Source organism: Artemia sp. Qi Xiang Cuo, chromosome 12 (assembly GCF_049724085.1).
Source record: "Artemia sp. Qi Xiang Cuo chromosome 12, ASM4972408v1, whole genome shotgun sequence".
Taxonomy (NCBI): Eukaryota; Metazoa; Arthropoda; class Branchiopoda; order Anostraca; family Artemiidae; genus Artemia; species Artemia sp. Qi Xiang Cuo.
The window spans coordinates 53,811,837-53,834,749 of NC_142805.1; the positions used below are offsets into that span (position 1 = coordinate 53,811,837).

Consider the following 22,913-nt stretch of genomic DNA (forward strand, 5'->3'; position numbering starts at 1 on the left):
TCAAGTGAGAAAGAATTGCCGTTTGAAGCTGATTCAGGAATAAAAAATATTATTTCGATTAATTTCCATGGTAAAAGATTTTTACGATAACAAATTTACGAGTATTTAAACAAATGTCCGAAATCCCTAAAAATTGTCTCCAGGTCAAAAAAAAGTGTCCTATTGGAATAACCGTAGTTAAAAACCCCATATAGGAAAAATGCAGGCCCCCATCGTGAGCGAAAAGGAAAACTATATTTTTACATTGGAAGCAGGAATGTGTCTTTTTTTCGGGTTCCCGTTTTTTTCATGCTTCTTGTTTTTTATTTTGCCACTAGTTGGGCCCTGAAACATCATAGAGATATGTTAAGTGGCAGGTTTAGAAGCAAATTTTTGCATCCTCGGTTTTTTTGTAAGTATATAGACTAATAACTACTGATTTGGAATAGAACCTTGATTCTCATGCTTTAGTAGCCTAAAACCTGAAAGTCTCGATAGAGCAAGCATGGTAAACCATGAAACAGCATAGTTAATGTTTCAACAAAGCACGCATAAAGAAAAATACAGGAGTCCGAGGCAAAACCGGGTGGAAAATCTGCAAAAATAACACGATTCATCCCACTGACAGTTATACCCCTGATCATATTCTGTTTAAATCCAGGAGCAGCTCTAAGATTATCATTGAGATGAATCATTTCCGTGTTCCATTGAATAATTAAATTGGAATGTACCTTTCTTAGGAGCAGAGATTTTTCAATTGATTGTAGGACACACATCAATCATACTACTAAATTCTTTGTATTTCAGTGTGACATGGGGATGTTCACTAGATTTAAGTGCTTCAACCCATTCATACTCGACGAAGAGTGACTAATCGATTGGTATAACTTTTATCTCATACGTATGATCTTTGCTCAGGATATCATATGTTTTTTGAGAATACAATCGAAATGAGCAACTTCATACTTTCCCTAATTGAATTTGATGGTGGGTGAGATTTTTGTCCAAAAATCATTAGTTTTATTCAAATCATTGTAGAGAGGGTTCGAGACGTCGGACATAAACGTTACGTAGAAATCATTAGGCATTGTGTACGTCCTCAGCGGGTATCCATGAATCAAAATCAGAGTTGTATCCTTGCCAATGACAAAGCAACAGTCTCTTGCCCCTGTGAGTACGAGTCTTTAACATTTTTTCAATCTGATGGATTCCAGTGTTTTTAACTTTTTGTAATTCATAATCATAAAAACTGCCGAGAATCTCATCATCTTTCATGTCACGTAGACGATACGTTATGGATGTAGTGTCTAAGAGTTTGGAGATTTTAAAAGGTTCAGTGGACCATAAGTAGTTACCCTTTTCAAAAACATTAGTAGTTCGATTGGTTCGAATAGTATCACCAACATTGAATTTCTTCTTTTTCTTATTCTTCTCATCACCACTACCAACATTGGAATATTATTTAAGAAAAGTATCAAGTGTATTGGCATCATGATGAAATTCCATTGGGGTTGGGTTGGACAGGGATCGAAGTGGACGTTGATTATAAATAAAAATGATTATATTCAATTCATGAATAAAAGCAGCAGTACTTTTCAATGTGAAATATCTTGAAATTGAAAGTCGAGTAGTTTTTATCAGTCGTTAAGCCAATGCTGTCTTTATTGAACTATGACAAGGATAGAGGATTGTATTATATTTCAATAGGACCTTCTCTAAATGAGGATTAAAAAATTCACTATCCCGATCCGTTTGAATCTTCTTATAGCAATCCTGTTCAAGGATGATTTCAAGAGCTTTAGCAACTTCATCACATCTCTTTGGTCGCAGTGGAATGGCATATGCATAGCGACTAAAAACCCTGATTGCAAGTAGAATCTACTTGTATGGCTGATTGTGACGCAGTTGAATCTCGTCTAGAGTCAAAAGATATGCTTGTAATATTTGTAATGGGAAAAACGCTTTAGTTTTTCGATAGTGACTACCACGAACTCTACGATTACGGTGTAGAGTGTAACTTGATTCATTCTGTAGATACTCTGCCACCAGCTTCTTTATATGTCCAGTGACTTGAACAAGTGTGGCAGGTGAACTCAAACTTCCCACTTCATCAAAATTCTCATAAACATGTTTCAATGCTTCAGCCATTCTGAACGTAAACACGTAGGGAAGTGTCCACTGCCCATTTGTATACTAACAGGTGAAGGTGAGGAAGAAGCAGTGATATTTAGACGTCTTCGCTTGAGTTCCCCCATCACTCTTGTCAAATCATTGCCACTTGGCGTGCTAGTATTTTCTAAAAATGATTTAAAACATCTTTTGATATTTCAATAAATTCCTTTAATCGTTTTAAAACATATTTATTGCCAATAAGACTTTTGGGGAAGTTTGATGAGTTTAAAAATGTATTCAAATAACAATCAAATGATACAAGTATTTTATGATTTGTGACCGAATCTGATAATAAATCAAGTAGAATGTAGGTCTTGCTGTGGATTATAACTTGATTCCCATTAGCATCAATTTGAACATGTTCACTTCCAGTAAGATAAGTGAAGAATCTTTTACACTGTTCACGATAGGAATGTGCCATTACATCTGCAACACTTGTCATAACTTTAGACAAACTTTCTGCTTCTTTTTTTGTTGTTTCTGGTGTTGGAATAATTTTCTTTTTGTGATCAATGACATTTACACTCAGTGGTCTCTCACGATATGGTTTATGTTTGTCGATTCGGCGAAATGGATTTTGAAGCAGAATTCATTCTTCATCGTCGGCAGTTGTCTCATTGTTAATGAATTTATTGAGATTGTCCTCAAAATGCTGCTTTGGCGAAAGGGCGAGTTCAATTGGAGTCAACTTATAGGGTTTGGCCATTTAGAGAAAACTGTTTACAAGTCCTGCAATGATTGGTAGTAAAAGTGTAAAGTAGCTACCACCCACTTAAAGAAGTATTTTTCGTTTAAAATCGTTTCCTTTCTTTTTGCTTGCTGCTGCTAGGGCACGTACCAGTGAACGATGTTGCTTTGTCTGATGCTTAACACCTTCTGGTAGTTGAAAATTGCCTTCAGTTAAATTTAAACCAAGTTCTGATATGAGATTAATGAATTGTCTGACGACAACATGTTTGAGTATGTCCTTCCTAAGTCGTGGTTTTGAATTACCTAGGACGCTGAATAAATGTCAATGTTCCTGTAGTTTCTTCAGTGTCAGGATTGCAACTAACTACCTTTTTTACTGTTCACCGGCAGATATACAGTAACTTCATTGTCAAAAATATCGGTGACTACACCTAAATCCTCGGGTTTGTTCTAGTTCAGGTCCAATGGAATATAGCCATAGGGTCTATTGGTAGCCTGATTGTTTGCCGAGACTAGAAATTTTGGTTCAACCGGATACACATGTCTATTTAACCTTATGAGGGAACTGGAATCACGACCAACACTGTAGATGATATAGTAGGTGCAATTCAAAGCAAGTGTTCTCATACACTTGCTCTGCTGTAAGAGCTTGCGTAGAACTAGGGTTAAGGAAATCTGTTGATGATGACAGCGGACAGTGAACAATTGTATCAAATCGTGAGACCATTCTTCAATGGATTCAGCCAGATCATCAATAATCAACCAAGAGTTTGGTTCAATACTATTGAAAATGTCAAGGCCTTGTACGAATTTCGTGTCTGGGGCAATAGTTTTTATTCTACCATAGGATTCTTGCCAAACACTGTAGCAATAGTAATTTTTTTTTGATTTTCTAAAAACATTTTTTCACGATTTTGAATTTTTTTTTTAAGTGTGGTTTTGCCAGATACTAATGGTCCGCAAAGAAACTATCTAAATGGAGTTTAAATTGATGAAACCCTTATTTTGGTCCTTTTAGACGCATTTCCAAGCTTCTATGTTTTTTTTCAAGCCTCTTCGTGGAATTTCTTAAATTATAAGTTGCTCCAACATCTCTTAGCTATTCCAAGACCAAAAGTCCTTTTCCCGATTTTTTATTGTTTATCTTCTAACCCTAGTTAGTACAATCCGAAATACCTCAGAGCCCCCATGGTCTTTTTCCAAGTCTATCCAAGATATCTAATACCCTTTCTGGCCACTACTAACAAGTCAACGCAAAACCAAACCACCTGAGGCCAACACAGCTACCCACGCTCCTCCTCCATTCCAATCTATTCAAAGCCTCCTTTTTTACACCCTCTCAGAAAGTTCCCATTTCCTTAAAATCTTTCTTTATGACGTCGTCCTGCCCATGACGAGGACGACCTGCTTTCTGCTTAGCCATTGACGAAAAAGCCATAGACAGGTTGGTCGAAAAAGACTATCTTCCGCAATCTGTCATCCTTCATCCGCACAACGTGCCCTAGCCATCTCAACCTTTCTTTCATTATAGCACTAGAAAGCGGGATTGTATTACATTTTTCGTATAGCCTACTGTTTGAAATACGGTCAGTCAGCCAAGTACTCAGAACAATCCGTGGGCAATTTCTCTGGAAAACATCAAGCGAATCTTCCTCCAGTTTTCGGAGCTACTGTGCTTCAGAGCCATAAATGACCACTGTCATCACTGTAGCTTATAATATTCTAATCCTGGTTTACAGAATTATCTTCCTATTCTTCAAAACTTTTTTTTAACTATGAAAAAACACCCTGAGCCTTTGTTATTCTACTTTTAACATCTTCACTGCTTCCACCGTCTTTACTAATAATACTACAGAGGTAAGTGAAGCTACCCGCTTGATCAATCTTCTCGTTACCCAGTGTCGCCTTTTCATCTTCACTTATTCCTAGCCTTAGTGACTTAGTCTTCTTAACATTAATTTTCAAACCTATTCTAACACTCTTAACTCGCAAAACCTCTAAAAGGTCATTCATTTTGCTCAAACTTTCATCAAGGATTATTAAATCATCAGCATAATCTAATTCCAGAAGAGTTTTTCCTCCCCATTTGATTCCTTGGTCTCCCATTGTCTTTCCTGTGCTCCTTAAGACAAAGTCCATCCAAATGATCCAAATGAAGGGGTATAGAGCACAACCCTGCTTAACTCCTGATTTAATACAAAACCAGCGGCTAGCCTAATTTCCTACCTTAGCCGCAGCAGTATTATTCTCATACATAGCACTAATCACTCTAATGCGTTTGTCTGGTATCATTGGCAGCGCAATAGCACTGCCTAAGTAAAGAATTATGTTGGAACAATGTATTATATATTTTTTTTTCTTGGTCTTAGACAGGTGCACTTCGTATCGAAGGACTTGTCGTAGACTTCGAGAAGGCTCATTCGATTAAAAATTTGAGTGGCTTGTTTCCTTTTTAATAGTCGAAAGTGATTGTAAGGCAACTAACACCCCAGCCGTTCTGGCTAAGTGGACGCGCGCTGGGCTGAGAATCCGTGAATTCGGGTTCGTTCCCTGGTGTGGTCAGTTTCTTAGTTTGGGACGCGGGTCAGTGGTGTGACCCTGTAAGCTTAGCCAGAGTCAACCCAGCTCTAAATGGGTACCTGGAGAAATCTGGGGAAGGTAAAACAGGAAGGGTTTGCGAAAGCATAGGTTGGATGGCCCCCAGCCCCCCCATTGCACTTCCTGGCTGAAGGGCCACGAAACGGAGATCAGCACCGCCGGTTTGGACCTTAAGGGTCTAGTGCCGCATCCTTTACCTTTTTTTACCTTTAACACCCCAACCACGCCCACTATATCCCCAAATACATCCAATCAAATTTTTGAGATAGGCATTTTGTTCAGCGTAGTTGATTTCCAGATAGAAATTATGTTTTTGAAGAGGACACTCCTCCACAGACCTCAGGGTAAGGGTTGCAAGTTATGCCCTGGGGGCATATAAGGTTCTTATAGATATTATTGTCGTAGAAACTTCAAAAAAGTCTCTTTCGATTGGAAATTCAAAGGGCTACTGCCCTTTTTAATAGTCAAAAGTGATTGAAAGGCAACTAGCCCCCCTCTCACGCACACCATTTCCCCAATCACATCCAATCAAAATTTTAAGATAGCTATTTTGTTGAACTTAATTGAAAGTTCTGGAAATTAGGTCTTTGATGATGACAACCCCCAAAGCCCTCAGGGCAAGGGTTGCAAGTTGTTCCCGGGGAGCATATAAGGTTTATATAGAAAACATTGTCCTAGAAACTTCAAATAGGGCTCATTTGATTGAAAATTGAAATGGCTAGTACCCTTTTTAATAGTCAAAAGTGATTGGAAGGCAACTAACACCCCTTCCACGCCCACCATTTCCCCAAACAAATCCAATCAAAATTTTCATATATCCATTTTGTTAAACGTAGCTGAAAGTTCTAGAATTTAGGTCTTTGAGGATGACTACTCCCCCCACAGCCCTCAGGGCAAGGGTTGTAAGTTATGCCCTGGGGGGATATAAGGTTTTTTATAGAAAGTGTGGTCGTAGATACTTCAAAAAGGGCTCATTTGATTTGAAATTGAAAGGGCTAGTGCCCTTTTTAATGGTCGAAAGTAATTGGAAGACAACTAGCACCCTTCCACGCCCACCAGTTATCCAAACACATCCAATCAAAATTTTGAATTAACAATTTTGTTCAAAGTAGTTGAAAGGTCTGGAAATTATATATAAGAGGATGATAATCCCCACACAGCCCTCAGGGTAAGGGCTATGGCCCTTTTTAATTGTCGAAAGTGATTTAGGGCAACTAAGCCCCCTCTCACATCCAGTCAACATTTTTAGATGGCCATTTTGTTCAACATAGTTAAAAGTCTTAAAAATTAGGTCTTTGAAGATGATGACCAGTTCAGAGCCCTCGGGGTAAGGGTTGCAAGTTATGTCCTGGGGACATATGAGGTTTTTTATAGATAGTGATGTTGTAGAAACTTCAAAAAGGGCTCAATCAATTTAAAACTAGAAGGGATTGTGCTCTTTTACATAGTCGAAAGTGATAGGAGGATAACTAAAAGCCCTCACACACCCACCATTTCTCCAAAGACTTCCAATCCAAATTTTCAGATAACTATTTTGTTTAACGTAGTTAAAAAGTCTGGAAATTATTTCTTTCAGGAGTAAATTCCCCCCATAGTCTCCAGGGCAAGTGTTGCAAGTTATGGATTGGGGCATATAAATTTTTTTTTTATAGAAAGCGTTGTCATATAAAATTCGAAATGGAATGTATTGGTAATTGAAACGGCTTGTGCCCTTTTAGATAGTCGAAAGTGATTGGATGGCAAGTAACCCACCTCTCACGCCCACCAGCTCCCCAAACACGTCCAATAAAATTTTGAGACAGCCATTTTGTTCAACGTAGTTGAAAGATCCGGAAGTTGTGTCTTTGAGGATGACAACTGCTCACAGCCGTCAGGTCAAGGGTTGTTAGTTATGCCCTGGGGCATATAAGACTTTTATAGAAAGCGTTGTCGTAGAAACTTCAAAAATGGCTCATTTGAATGGAAATGGAAAAGGCTAGTGCCCTTTTTATTAGTCGAAAGTGATTGGAAGGCTTGACATTTTTATATTAAAGATTGATGTGGGTACAATGACTTATTATTTTTTTGTTTTTTTTTGTTTAGACCAGGGCACTGCGCATCAAAGGAGTTGTCCTAGGAACTTCGAAAAAGGCTCATTCGATTGAAAATAGAAAGGGCTAATGCCCTTTTTAATAGTCGAAAGTGATTGGAGGGCAACTAGTCCCCCCCCCCACGCCCGCCCTTCCATTTGTCCATTATGTTTAGAAACTAAATGTTACCTTAAGATTAAATCAAAATTCACTGTGATAATGCTAATTCCCAGTTAGGCATCTCAGCAGTATCCCAAGAACAACTGAGGGTACTAAGTTCAAACTTTCGGGGCTACTTCTGCTCTTAAAATTTAACCAAATCAAAATAGCGTAGGTGTATCCAAGCCATCAAAGATAGTAAACAGATGTTTTTGTGAATTGTATCAAGTTTTCTATTTCAGGTCAACTAGAGGAGGTATGAAACTAAATTAGACACTACTATTTGTGTCCGAATTTTTGAGAAGGTGTATGTAGTTAAAAATTGTTGAAATATTTTCTCCAGCCTACAAATAGCAGGCCAAACTATAAAGTCTTAAACAAACGAAAAGATTTAAAGAATTATTTTCTTTTTCCCAGAAAAGACTATGTAAATATAAAACGAACAGAAATTAAATAAAATAAACTTTTTCCACAAAATAAGTTTTTCAAAGAAAAGTAAAGAACTCCATTAAGCCAAAAATGAGCAAAAATAAAATCAAACAATCTACCAAGCGTGAAACTACCACAAATCAGTATCGATAAATAAATGAAACCCAAAACGAACAAAAATTACAATAAATAAACGAGTCAAACTCAAAACGAGCAGAAATTAACATGAGGAGGGCTTAAAAGCCCTATGCCTTCCCAAGGCTAGAACATGATTTGCACTGTACTAAAAAAAAATGCAAATGAGTGTGTATTCTCAGTTTAATATACATTTACTGATATTTAGTAATCAAAATGTTAATATTATTTGTAATATTAAATTTATAAAAGTAAAAACATTTATATTTTTTCAGTAAAGTGCAAATTATGTTCTGGCCTTGGGAAGGCATAAGGGTTTTGAACCCTACTCATGTTAATTTCTGCTCGTTTTGAGTTTGACTCGGTTATTTATTGTAATTTCTGTTCGTTTTGGGTTTCATTTATTTATCGATGCTGATTTGGGTTAGTTTCACGCTTGGTAGATTATTTGATTTAATTTTTGCTCATTTTTGGTTTAATGGAGTTCTTTACTTTTCTTTGAAAAACTTACTTTGTGGAAAAAGTTTTTTTAATTATTACCATACAAGGATAAGACTTTTGCTAAAGCTCGTCTATCAACAGAATCGAACGTTTGCTCATAATCTGTAAAACTTAGGACCGAAGGTGTTTGACCACTCAGGCACTTCTCAATTATTAACCTAAGAGTGAAAATTTGGTCGACACATCCTCTACTTTTTCTAAAACAGCACTGTTCTTCTCTTAAAACCTTTTCTGCAGCTTCTTTAAGTCTAAAAAGCATCATATTACAAGTAATTTGCTACGAATATAGACCAGACTAATACTTAGATAATTACCACACTCACTCTTATCCCCTTCTTATACAGATTATATTCATAATCTTCTGTAAGTTATTTCTGACCTCAGAGCCACCCAATTTAAGAAACTCATTTATCACAGTATCAGCACCTGGAGCCTTAATGCTTTTTAATCCTTTTAGTACTGCCACTAATTCTTCCTCACAAAACAAATCTTCCTTCACATCCAAGGTACCACAAACTTTATCATTTTCCTCTATATCCTTTCCTGCATCCCTATCTCGGTTTTTCAAATTCTCAAAATATTCTGCCCATCTTTCTTTAACTCTTTCCTTATCACTAATTTAATGCTAACTAACTCCTTAGTTCATATTTCAGTGCTTTCTCCACTTTCTTTGCATTCCTTTTGTTTTTATATGATCTATCACTTAGATAATTCTTGTACATGCCCCTTCCTCCTCTATTTTAAACATAAAGCTTTTTTACTTATATTCCTAGCTGCAGTCCTAACTTTTTTCCCTAAGACATCATCAGCAACTTCCACAAATTGTTTTTTCTAAAATTATTCCAACTATCTTCCACATTGTCAAATTTTAAACTCTAAAGCTTAGTATTCAACTGTTCTTGGAAATTTTCTCTCAAATTCTTATCCTAAAGTCTACCAACATCATAACTTCCCAGGAGGTAGTTACCCTTCCGAAATTTCAGCTTTAAACTAACCCTAGACACTACTAGACGGTGACCTTTACTTTCAACATCAATAACAGCACTCCTATATACCCTAGTATCTTGTATTGATCCTGCCAGTCTTCGATTTACTGTAACATAATCAACAAGGTTTGCTGTCTTATCATCACATGAATACCATGTTAATTTATGGAACATTTTATGACCAAACACCGTTTTGGTTGCAACTAGATTGTTAGACCTACAAAATTGCAAAAGTCTGTAGTAATTACTATGTTCCTTTCCAACGCAAAATTTACCTAGGCTAGGATACCACCTGTCCCTATTTCTACCGACATGGGCGTTAAATCTCCAGGTAAAAACACCAGATTTCTACCTGGGACACTGTCTATTTGCTCCTGTAATTGTAAGTAAAACTCATATGAGTCACTAGTCAGTCGGCTCTACAGGGGCATATTCTACTGTAACTGATACCCTGAACTTTTTAGTTACAAAATGATCAATTATTATTCTATTATTAATACCTTCCCAGCCTTAACTAGACTTAGCAGCTTCCTTATTAATCATGAGCCCTACTCCCTGTCTATGTACCCCGCCCTTCCTACCTGAGTAAACAAGTTCTATATTACCTAATTTCATGCTTCCTGCCCCCTGGGATATGAGTTTCTAAAACTCCTAATAAGTCCAGTTCGATTCGTCAGAATTCGTCTGTCAAAATGTCGATACGATAGTAATTTTTTAACGTCGTAACATTCAATGTGCAATTTTCGTATTCTTTAAATCATTGAATTTATTTTGACCGCAGGAAAAACAATGATCCCGGATACCAATGCAGGACGGGGATCACATATCTTCTCAATTCTAAGCCGGCTTAACCGAAGCGCTTAAGCCGGCTTAGAACCGGGCATGTTAACCTAAAGAGTCTAAGTTATAAGTAGGGCAAAGGGCTCTTCACAAGGCATGTAACCTCGCCCTTTCTCTTTGAATAAATAAAAATTATACATGTTAATCTGAAAATCAGAGCTTGGAGGGGGAAAAGGCCCTAAGCGGTGAAATTTCATATATACGTGCAAGAAATATGGTAAAAACAATCCCCGATTAAACCAATAAAACAGTGACGCATCCTTCGCTTTATAGTTGGATTATTTTATCTAAACCCTATTAAGAGAGTGATAAATTTGATGTTTTTCCAGACAGTTAAGCCTATCTGATATTAAAGTTATAAAGTGATAAATATCTATAATTCGGGGAAAAACACGAGAGAAGATGGCGGATGCAAAATATTGTGAATCAGAGAGAATTGAAAGGTAAAAAAAAGTATTCACTCTAAATTAGATAAAATGTGAAAATTCTTGTATTCTCAAAAAAAATCTTGACAGAATATGCTTATAGAGATAAGACGACGGATGCAAAATATTGCAAATTGGAAAGACAGCGAAAGTAGCTAAAGTATTCTTACAAATTTATCCTATAATTATGACCCCAATTTAATGTTCCCGTATAAATGTGACTCTTTAACAAAGCGAAGATAAAAGTCCCGTCAATATGCAACAATAGGAACTGCAAGAGTATTTCCACCGAAATACAGCATTAAATACTGCCGTAGCATACTGATTATTCCTGCCGCACGGATCTAAGAAGGAATTCCTACTAGTATGCGTTGTTTCTATATTTTTGTCTTGAAATTTTGTTATTAATCTGATTGAGTGTTTGTGCTTTACATAATGAGAATTTAATAATAAAAGTGATTCTTTCAGAATTAATTGGGAACACGAATTCTAGTAATATTTGAACAATGTTTGAAACACACAAAATTTTCATGTGGGTAAGTCAATTAACTCATAATTTTAGATGTTTAAAAAAAATAACTTTTAAAATAACCAAGTTAAGGTTTTATTTTTAGCTATTCAATGGTGTATACAGTTCTTATTTGTTGACAAAATGCTAATGTAATATTGTTACATAATTTTACTCATACCCCCCCCTATCTTTTATCCTTTACCCCCCCCCCCCATTTTTTATACTTTTTTGGTCTATTTTTTTACTTTTATTTGTTTATATTTATTTGACATGGACGTTTTTTGGCGATGCCCATAGTGGGTTTACTATTTGAGCTACTACAAAAAGTCGAATACATTTTAGGCGCTGATACGACAGCCCTTAATCATCAATTACTCAACCTTCAAAGAAACAGAGCCTCTCGAAGTATAAAAACGTCTCAAAGTTATAACAAAAACGTATCGAAGTTAAAACAAAAACGACACGAAGAAATGAAAATGTTTCGAAGTTTAAACAAAAACGTCACGAAGAAAAAAAAAGTCTCTAAGAAAAAAACATCTGGAAGAAAAAAAACGTCTCAAATTTAAAACAAAATGTCACGAAGAAACAAAAAAGTTTCGAGGTTAAAAAAAAACATCACGAAGAGACAAAAACGTCTCCAAGCTCAAAACAAAAACGTCACGAAGAAAAAAAAACGTATCGAAGAAAAAAAATGTCTTGAAGTAAAAAGATGTCTCAAAGTTAAAAAACGTCTCGAAGTAAAAAAATGTGTCAATGTTAAAACAAAAACGGCAAGAAATAAAACGTCTCGTATAAACTCATGAAGAAAAAAGTCTCGAAGTTAAAAAACCTTTCGAAGAAAAAAGAAATTTCAAAGTAAAAAAAGTCTCAAAGTCAAAACAAAAACGTCGCAAAAAATAAAAATGTATCGAAGTTAAAACAAAATAAATTCTCTGATCTTACCTAAGTCTTGCATGTTATTAGCACAATTATGCATGGTAATATCAAAATCTTGCCAAGTGTTTCTAAATCTTGTGTGGTATAATTAAAATACTGTCTGAAATTATCAAACACCTTACAATGTAATATTAATGTCTAACATGATATTACAAAATCTTGCTAGGCATTACAAAATCTTATCTTGCTTTATCAAATCTTTCAGGATATTATGAGTATCCTCTCTGGTATTACCTCAGTCTTGCAAGTTATTGATAAAATCACGCATGGTATTATCAAAATGGTACAAAGTGTTTCCAAATCTTGTGTGGTATAATCAAATCTTGACTGAAATTATCAAACACCTTACATTGCAATATAAATTTCTTACATGATATTGCCAAATTGTGCTAGGTCTTACAAAATCTTGTCCTGTATTTTCAAAGTCTTGCAAGACATTATGAGTATCCTCTCCGGTATTACCTAAGTCTTCCAAGTTACTAACAAAATCGTGCATGGTATTATCAAAATCTCGCCAATTGTTTTCAAATCTTATGTGTTATAATCAAATTCTTGTCTGAAATTATCAAACATGTTACATTGAAGTTTTATGTGATATTACCAAATCTTGCTAGGTATTACAAAGCCTTGCTTTATCAAATCTTGCAGGATATTATAAGTATCCTCTCTGGGATTACCTCAGTCTTGCAATTTATTAACAAAATCATACATGGTATTATCAAAATCTTACCAAGTATTTCCAAATCTTGTGTGGTATAATCAAAATCTTGACTGAGATTATCAAACACCTTACATTGCAGTATTAATTTCTTACATGATATTACCAAATCATGCTAGATATTACAAAATCTTGTCTTGTATTATCAAAGTCTTGCAAGACATTATGAGTATCCTCAGCGGTATTACCTAAGTCATACAATTTATTAACAAAATTATACATGGTATCATCATAATCTAGTAAAGTGTTTCCATATAATGTGCGGTATAATCAAAATCTTGTTTAAAATTATCAAATACCTTACACTGCAGCATTAATGTCTTGAACACTATTATCAAATTTTGATACATTTTAAAGAACATGGCCTTGCATTATGAAAGACTTGCAAGGTAATATGGGTATCCTCTCTGATATTACGTAAGTCATGCAAGTTATTAACAAAATCATGCATGGTGTTCTCAAAATCTTGTCAACAGTTTCCAAATCTTGTATGGTAAAATCAAAATCCAGTCTGAAATTATCAAACACCTTACATTGCAGTATTACTGTCTTACACGATATTACCAAATCTTGCTATGCATTATTAAATTAGTCCTGCATTATCAAAGTCTTGCAAGACATTATGAGTATCCTCTGATATTACCTCAGTATTACAAGTTATTATCAAAACCATGCATAGTATTATCAAAATCGTGCCAAGTGTTTCCGAATCTTGTGTGACGACCAACCATAGACTACCAATGGGGGGGTGCCTGAGAAAAAATCCAAAAGAAATTTCAGTGAGTTTTACATTTAAAAGCCTAGATGGCAATTCGTTTTCAATATCTTAAATGCAAAGACTTTTAACTACAGAATTCACTGAAAGTTTTTTTCGATTTTTTCTCATGTGGCCGCCCCACTGGTACTCTATGGTTGGTTGTCACACAAAATTTGGAAAAATTTGGCACGATGTTGATAATACTATTCATGATTTTGATAATAATTTGTAATACTGAGGTAATATCACAAGATACTCGTAAAGTCTTGCAAGACTTTGATAATGCAGGACCAGATTTTATAATAAATAGCAAGATTTGGTAATATCATGTAAGACATTAATACTGCAGTGTAAGGTGTTTGATAATTTCAGACTGGATATTGATTTTACCATGCAAGATTTGAAAACACTTGGCAAGATTTTGATTAATACCATGCATGATTTTATTAATAGCTTGCAAGACTTGGGTAATATCAGAGAGGATACTCATAATACCTTGCAAGACTTTGATAATGCAATGCAAGATTTTGTAATACCTAATAAAATACATAGCGAGATTTGGTAATATCATGTAAGACATTAATACTGCAGTGTAAGGTGTTTGATAATTTCAGACAAGAGTTTGATTATAACACATAAGATTTGCAAAAACTGAGCAAGATTTTGATAATACCTTGCACGATTTTTTAATAACTTGCAAGACTTAGGTTATTCCGAAAAGGATACTCAAAATGTCTTGCAAGACTTTGAAAATACAAGACAATATTATGTAATACCTAGCATAATTTGGCAATATCATATAAGAAATTAATATTGCAATGTAAGGTGTTTAATAATCTCAGACAGGATTTTGATTATACCACACAAGATTTGAAAACACTTGGCAAGATTTTGATAATACCATGCATAATTTTGTTAATAGCTTGCAAGACTTTGGTAATATCACAGAGGGCAATCATAATATCTTGCAAGACTGTGATAATGAAAGACAAGATTTTTTAATACCTATACGACACAAGATTAGGGAACACTTGGCACTATTTTGATAATACCAGGTATGATTTTTTTAATAACTTTCAATACTGAGGTAATACCAGAGAGGATACTCATAATATTCTGCAAGATTTGATAAAGCAAGATCAGATTTTGTAATGCATATTAAGATTTAGTAATATCATGTAAAAAATTAATACTGCATGTGATGTGTTTGATAATCTCAGATATAATTTCGATTATACCACACAAGATTTGGAAACACTTGGTAAGATTTTGATAATACCATGCATAATTTTGTTAATTGCTTGCAAGACGTAGGTAATAACAAAGAGAGCGCTCATAATATCTTGCAAGACTTTCATAATGCAAGACAAGATTTGTAACACCCAATAAGATTTGGTAGTATCATGTAATATATTATTACTGCAATGTCAGGTGTGTGATAATTTCAGACAAGATTTGATTATACCACACAAGATATAGAAGCCCTTGGCAACATTTTTGTAGTATCATATATGATTTTGTTAATAACTTGCAAGACTTAGGTAATACGAGAGAGATAAAACTCGTAATATCTTAATAGACTTTGATAATGCAAGACAAAATTTTGTAATACCTAGTAAGATTGGCTACAATCATGTAAGACATTAAGACTGCAATTTAAAGTGTTGGATAATTTCAGCAAGATTTTGATTATACCACACAAGATTTGGAAACACTTGGCAAGATTTTAATAATACCATGCATGATTTTGTTAATAACTTGAAAGACTTAGGTAATACCTGAGAGGATTCGCATAATATCTTGCAAGACTTTGATAATGCAATACAAGATTTCGTAGTACCCAGCAAAGTTTGGTAATATCATTTAAGACATTAATACTGTAATGTAAGGTGTTTGATAATTTCAGACAAGATTTTAATTACACCACATAAGATTTGGAAAAACATGGCAAGATTTTGATAGTACCATGCATGATTTTTTTAATAGCTTGCGAGACTTAGGTAAAGCCAGAGAGGATGTTCGTAATATCTTGCAAGACTTTGATAATACATGATAAGATTTTGTAATACTTCACAAGATTTTGTAATATCATGTATGACAGTAGTACTGCACTGTAAGATGTTTGATAATTTCGGACAAAATTTTGATTTTATGCCGTATCATCATCTAAAATGTATACGACTTTTTGTTGTAGCTCAAATAGTATACCCACAATGGGCATCGTCAAAAACTTCTATGTTAAATAAATATAAAAATAAAAAATTAAAATAAAAGTAATTTTCCATCCTTGGAATTAGTATCAAAAGCCAGTTCTTTTGATATTTTATTTTTTGCCAGAATTTCGTTTTTTGGACTTTTGGCTACTATTGTGATTAGTTGCATTTTACATAAAGTTCGTTAACGTGAACTGTTTGATGTACTATCACTCAGAAGACTAGATGGAACTTAAAGCAATTTAATTGAAAAACCTTTAGCACATCTATGTTCTATATTGGACTAGTCAGGACTTACTGCTGCCCCTTTAGTTTCTTGATTTGTGTCTAAACTAAATCAATACCACACCGTATACCAGTATCTTTCAGATGGTCAGTAATTTATCTACAGCTTTTTCCTCAAATATATGCTTAATTCATTCTCCTTAAAAAGCCACCTCCACTTTCATTACTTCCCTCTAATTCTCATTTGACGAATAAAATAAGTTGCGTTTGTTTATACTTAACATAGACTTGTATTTATATATTATATTTGTAGACCCTGACACTTTTGAAGATGGAATTTATTCTGGAATATTGATACCACCAAGTAGCTCCTTATCAAGCGGAACATATTCAGTTGGAATTGAAGTATTATCAGAGGAAAGAAGCTGGTTAATCGCAAGTGGTGAAAAATCTATTTCAGCCGACCAAAGTAAGAATAAATCAATTTTGCTAACCACGGTATCAAAAGAGTTACGATGCTGACAATTCGGTGTTGTATTAGTAAACACTAATGATCACAAATATCGATAGTGCCATGCGAGATTAATCTTGTTCCACTCTTCTAGTTCTTTCCGTGTAACAAGGTCCAGCACACAGAATTTAAAGGCCAAGCACACAGAATTTGGTCATTAAGAAACAAAAAAAGAGCAATAAAACAAACTATTCCAACTCTATCATAAAAAGTCGTCTTCAGTATTTAAAAAAAAACAATTTGCGCAATAATTTTTTGAATAATGAAGAAAGTTAAAATAATAAAAGCATAAAAGATTAATTGGAACCAGGAACCAGATGCATAACATCTATTCCGTGTAAAAACTAAGAAAATACAGATGGAACATATAATAAATGAGCTACAACATATAAACAACTGACAGTGAGTTATTGATACAACCGTAAAGACAAAACTACTTTTGGTTTGGGTTTTTATTTAATTTATTCTCAAAGTGATTTCATATGGCAGATTTATAATTTTATACAACGGGTTCGTTTTTTAAAATAAATCCTAAATTGAATCAATATTTAAAGCACCAATAGCCGTCATTTACCAGATCTGGAAAAAAATTTTACTTTATTTTTTGAACTTCTCTAGCATACTTTGTAAAAAAAAAAAAAAATTAGGAGTAGTGTTTATTTTCGGAACCTGAAAAAAATAGCTATTGTAGAAAAAAAAATCTACCAATGCAAAACAAAAAAGGAGGTTCTCTAATTTAGATCTATATCTTCAGTTTTCCAACAAGTCGTGGTAGATTATTTACACCACTATACCGCCACCTATTACTGTCCCTAAAAATCTTCCCTTCATAAAATTGAGTAGCCAAAGGGAAATAAAAGCAAATAAAAGGAACAAGCAAAGAGGAGGGATGTGGGAACACTCTACCAAAATACACGTAGAATATATGGTAAAACCAAATAATTTGTGGCAAAACTTTGGAATTGGGCCAAAAGTAGCCGATATCCTAAAATAAATAATATATCAAAAGAATTCTATCTTTATGCTGATTCCAAAGATACAAATATATAACGGTGTCTTTTGTTCCGTATTAAATACTATAAAAAGGATAACTTCATACCATAAACAACTACACAAAAGGTCCCTTCCATGTACATTACATAAAGCTGGAAAACGTTCTCACGAAATCAGCAGTAGGACTTTTTCAATCCCAAACTCATCGTCTATGCCCATCTCTTTAAATACCTGTGTTCCAAGCCCTGATATATAAGAGCTTCCCAGCCAGGTCTGTTCATCAGTCTTGTTTAAGTTTGACAGCGTTTTGTTCTAAATTAAAATTAGACTTTTTTATATTGTATTTTTAAAATTCTTCCACATCTGGAAGTAAAGGAGCATTCCTTTACGTCGAAGAATTCCTTCTCTCATTTAGAGCTAAATTTGAAGGAATACCTCGCCAACACCACAAAGGGATGATTGTCACCAACCGAATAGCTAAATTTTGACCCATTCCCTCCTTCCTTTCTCAAAAGCCTGATTGTGTTCCTCTTCTTGCTTGTTTCACAAGAAAATTTAAAAGCCTTCCTTATATTAATTTACCTCAATTTTATTCGGATTTCACTACTAACTTTTTTTTTCACATTCTTTTTTATTTTTAGAATTTTACAATATATTCCTTACCCCCGAGGCTCCCAACCCTGTGTCCGTGGGCGCCCAGGCACCCACGGAACGATTCATATGTGCCCGCCTCTCACTATTCGACAGAAACAGAATTTGTTTCATAAACGTAATTTTAAAATGTGATTTATTTTATTCATTTGTTAGAGTTTTAATTTTTTTGTTTGTTTGACTGCCTAGGTTTATTAAATATGTTCGATACTTGTCCCAACTTGTCTAGCGGTGAGCCAGACTGCACTTATACGCTAGCGTGGAACTGCTAGTGCCATTTGCACATCACACCTTGTACACGCAGAAAATCCGAAGTGAACAAATGGAACGAACGCCACAAACTGATCCGATAAACACCGAAGGCACCAAATCACAAGGCACATAACTCTGATTGCTTCGGCAATCATCGGCTCATTTCGGGTTTTCCGTGTGTACATAGAGTGATGCGCAAAAAGCCTTCCCCGCTTGGAACCGCGTTGTTGTAATTTTGATTGCTGCGGCGCTGCCCTGTTCGGGTCGCGATATTTAGATAAGAGACATGTTCGTCAGACGAAACACGAATTAGGAGTTTTCTATAAACAAAAATTAACAGGCTAAAAGCGAGGTGCGTTATTTATTGTATTCATAAGAGATGATCTTGAATAAACTATTTTGTTGAGGAGATTTAGTTCTTGTTATAATATATTTATGAATATAATGCAGAACAGACTTGCGCTATAACATTGATATTATATTGTAGTTCAATTATTAATTTATTATTATTTATTTTAGCCCTAAAATGAGTGGACCAAGTAAAAGACAACGAACCTATAATTTTAACACTGACTGGGAGGAATCATATTGTTTCGTTAATTTGAAAAATAAATGCGTTTGTTTGTTGTGTGGTAGTAGCATTGCAGTTCCGAAAAAACATAACGTTGAACGACACTTTCAGACAAATCATGGCACTTTTAATGTGAATTATCCTCTTAAATCTGAAGTAAGAAAGAAAAAAATTTGTAATCTAAAATAAAGTCTAACAGTACAACAAACTGTTTTCACTAGACATGTGCAAAATTCTAAAAAGGCAACTATTGCTTCTTTCAAAATATCTCATATACTCGCAAAAAAGAAGAAACCTTACAGTTATCAAATAACACAGTCACAAGAAGAATACATGCAATTTCAACAGACATACAAACTCAGTTAAAAACTGACTTAGAAATATGTGACTGGTTCTCGCTAGAATTTGATGAGTCAACAGATATATCAGACACCGCACAGTTAGCAATTATGGTGACAATGGTGTTTAGCAACTTCACAGTAAACGAGAGATATGTTACAAATATTACCTGTGAAAGTACAGACAAGGGGTGAGGATATTTATAATACATTCAAAACATATACCAAGTCAATAAATATGCCTTTGCACAAGCTGTCTGCAATAGCCACTGATGGGGCACCAGCAATGATGGGCAAAAACAAAGGATTTATTGCCCTCTGCATGAAGGATGATTCATTTTCAAACTTTATGTCCTACCATTGTATTATCTACCAGGAAGCTCTGTGTTGTAAAATTTTGCCATTTAAACACGTCATGAAAATAATCACAAAAATAATAAATTCTATTCGAGCAGCTCCTTTGCAACACCGACTTTTCAAGGCCCGGTTAGAAGATACTGAAGATAAAGAATATGATCTTTTTCTGCATACTGAAGTACGTTGGCTCAGTAAAGGAAAGTTTCTTATAAGATTTGTGAGTTTAATTGAAGAAATAAAAACATTTATAAACGATAGAAAGGAAAGTTATGATGAACTAGCTGACTCTGGCTGGCTGATTGATTTGGGATTTCTCACAGACATCAAAAATTGAATTCTTTAAATTTGGAGTTGCAGGGTAAAGACAAAAGCATATCTGTAATGATAAACTCTGTAAAGTCATTTAAAGCTAAATTGGATTTGTTGATATCATATCTGCAGACCCATTCTCTCGTGCATTTCCCACATATGAAGAAAATGCTAGGTGACCATGAATTAAATGGGACATTATTTATCAAGCATCTTCAAGAGTTAAAAAAACAGTCTGAAGAGAGATTTTTGCAGTTTAAACATATTGAGCTAATAGTTTCGTTTTGTATCAATCCTTTTACTTGCCAAATAAATGTTGTGGAAATAGCCACATGTATTGCAGATTTTGTTCAAGGTAAGACAGAAGAACTAGAGTTAGAAATTTTGGACCTTAAGAATGATATTTTGCTAAAATCCTTAATGTCAGAGGACTTTTGGAATGCAGTGGATAGAGAAAAGTTCCCATTGTTGAAAAAGCGGCATATAAAATTGAATCATTTTTTGGTTCGACATATTTAAGCGAATCATCGTTTTCAAACATGAACTTAATAAAATCAAGATATAGATCTTGACTAACCGATGAGCATCTTTATGATTGTCTGCTAACAGAATTATCGCCATACGCTCCTAATTAGGAAGCTCTGGCCAATGAAATGCAATGCCAAAGATCAAATTGACATTATTATATTTTTTAATTAAATGTTTTCTTTATATTTGTGTGTTTTGTTTACTTTCTTTACGTTTTGTAAATGCATTTCTCTGCGTGTGTGCAATTTGAAAAACATGCCAAATAATTTTATTATTTTGAAAAATTTTGTTTATTATTTGTTAATACATTATGACTATAATAAAATAAGAAAATAAATTAGGGGAAAATGACAAGTTATGGAAGGATTTTATCGACTTAAAATAGATGGTGCCCGCCACCCTACCGATATTTTAGAATATGCTCTAGAGTGAAAAAAGGTTGGGTTACCCTTTCGAAATTCTCAACATACAACATACTATTTTTAGACCAAATGCACAAATTCTATAGTGAGTCCGGCAAAGTTGCTTTATTAAAAAAAATTTAAAACAGGATGGACCCCCCTTCCTCCCCTCTCAAAATCGATTATTATTAATCGGCTAAATGTTCTGTGAAATTAACAATGGTCTACGTTTTCCGAAGAATATACAAAGCCTCCCTTTTATAGATTTTACCCCAATTTTTTACGCCTTATATTTCCTTCCTAAGAGTTTTAATTTTTAAATGTGTTGTATATTTAGCCGTACGTATGAGACAAAATCTTTGAAATCCCGCTTCTAAGCCAAATAGCTCTTATTTACTTTTTGACCACAAGCAAATCCCAGAAACCCCTATTTTTTCTCACTCGGTCCCGGAAAGATGTATCTCGACTCTTTAAAAGGTAAATTTTTATTTTTATGTATATATATATATTATTGTATCTTATTTGATTTCAATAGAACGCAAATGATATAACAGGCTTTGAACTTTCACGGAAAGAGGAAGGGGACTGTAGCCAAACTTCTTTTTATAGTTATTTTCGCTCGTTTCAAGTTTGCCTTGAACAATAAATTAAATTTTTACTCGTGTAAAAATTTATTTATTCATCTATATGTGCGCTTGTTATCTTTATGTTTGCTATGATTGTTTGTTTTAGTTTCTGTTTGCTTTTGTTTTTTTTCTATTCCTTAATAGTAATTTGCATTCATTTTAAGTTTGAATCATTATAAAAACTTATTTCTGTTAGGCTCTTTACTTTTCTTTCAAAAACTGATTTTTCGGATTTTTTTAAAATTAATCTATGAAAAGAGGTAAGCTACTAGACGTTTACTAAATCCAAGACAATGAGTGTCATTTTATATGGATTTTGTGATTTGATTTTTTTAAGGAAGGACCCATCGTATTCCTTAGATAATAATATATTTGCAGAATCATTACTTTTTCAAGGCATTGGAAAAAATTTTTCAGCTCGAAAGTGATAAGTTTAACCAATTATGCTCCAAGACTACAATAATTAAAAGTATGGTCTAAAACCTGAAGCTGTAAAGAAGCTTTGTCAATGATTTACACCAACTGGACCTAGACTTTACTGCCAATACCACTACCTATTTTACATTTGAAGAGGCTCAACATCCTCATTCATCTATTATCAGTCCTTCAGAAATTCAAGTTATACTCAGAAATCTTTCACTGACCAACACAATTTTTCCGTTGACACAATAGATTGAAAAGGACTGAATTTTCAAAATAGAATCGTAGGGAACCCTTAGAAAAATTTTTCATATTCAAGGAAATCTGGGATTTTATTTGGACTCTCAGACTTCTGTCAAATGACTGGACTGTTCTGAAAGCTGCTGTTAAAATATTTGATGACTTTCGGGACACTACCATTCTCCTTTATCCTTCTTCATACCTAATTGTAGTATTCAACAAGTAATGCTCCCCATGGTGGATCTTTCAAAGAACTCATAGCTGTGGTCTTTAATAAGAATTTTATGAAAAAACAATATTTTTTACCTTATTCTTTTCCCAAGGCATAATATCTGTATCCTACTACATTTGAAAGGTTTTCACGGGTGGATCT

The 22,913-nt window shown here is 34.3% G+C and overlaps 2 protein-coding genes across 4 annotated transcripts in view; both read left to right on the plus strand.

Moving 5' to 3' along the window:
* The window catches only part of LOC148946274 (E3 SUMO-protein ligase PIAS1-like), a 506,129-nt gene that overhangs the window by 366,404 nt on the left and 116,812 nt on the right, over nt 1-22,913 (plus strand). The gene's annotated exons all lie outside the window — the stretch shown is intronic.
* LOC148946276 (calcium-activated chloride channel regulator 2-like) overlaps nt 1-22,913 on the plus strand; it is a 200,303-nt gene that overhangs the window by 118,983 nt on the left and 58,407 nt on the right. Inside the window, exon 10 of the mRNA XM_089098334.1 lies at nt 16,657-16,812. Within this exon, the coding sequence (XP_088954460.1) occupies nt 16,657-16,812 (156 nt within the window). The remainder of the gene's footprint in view (nt 1-16,656; nt 16,813-22,913) is intronic.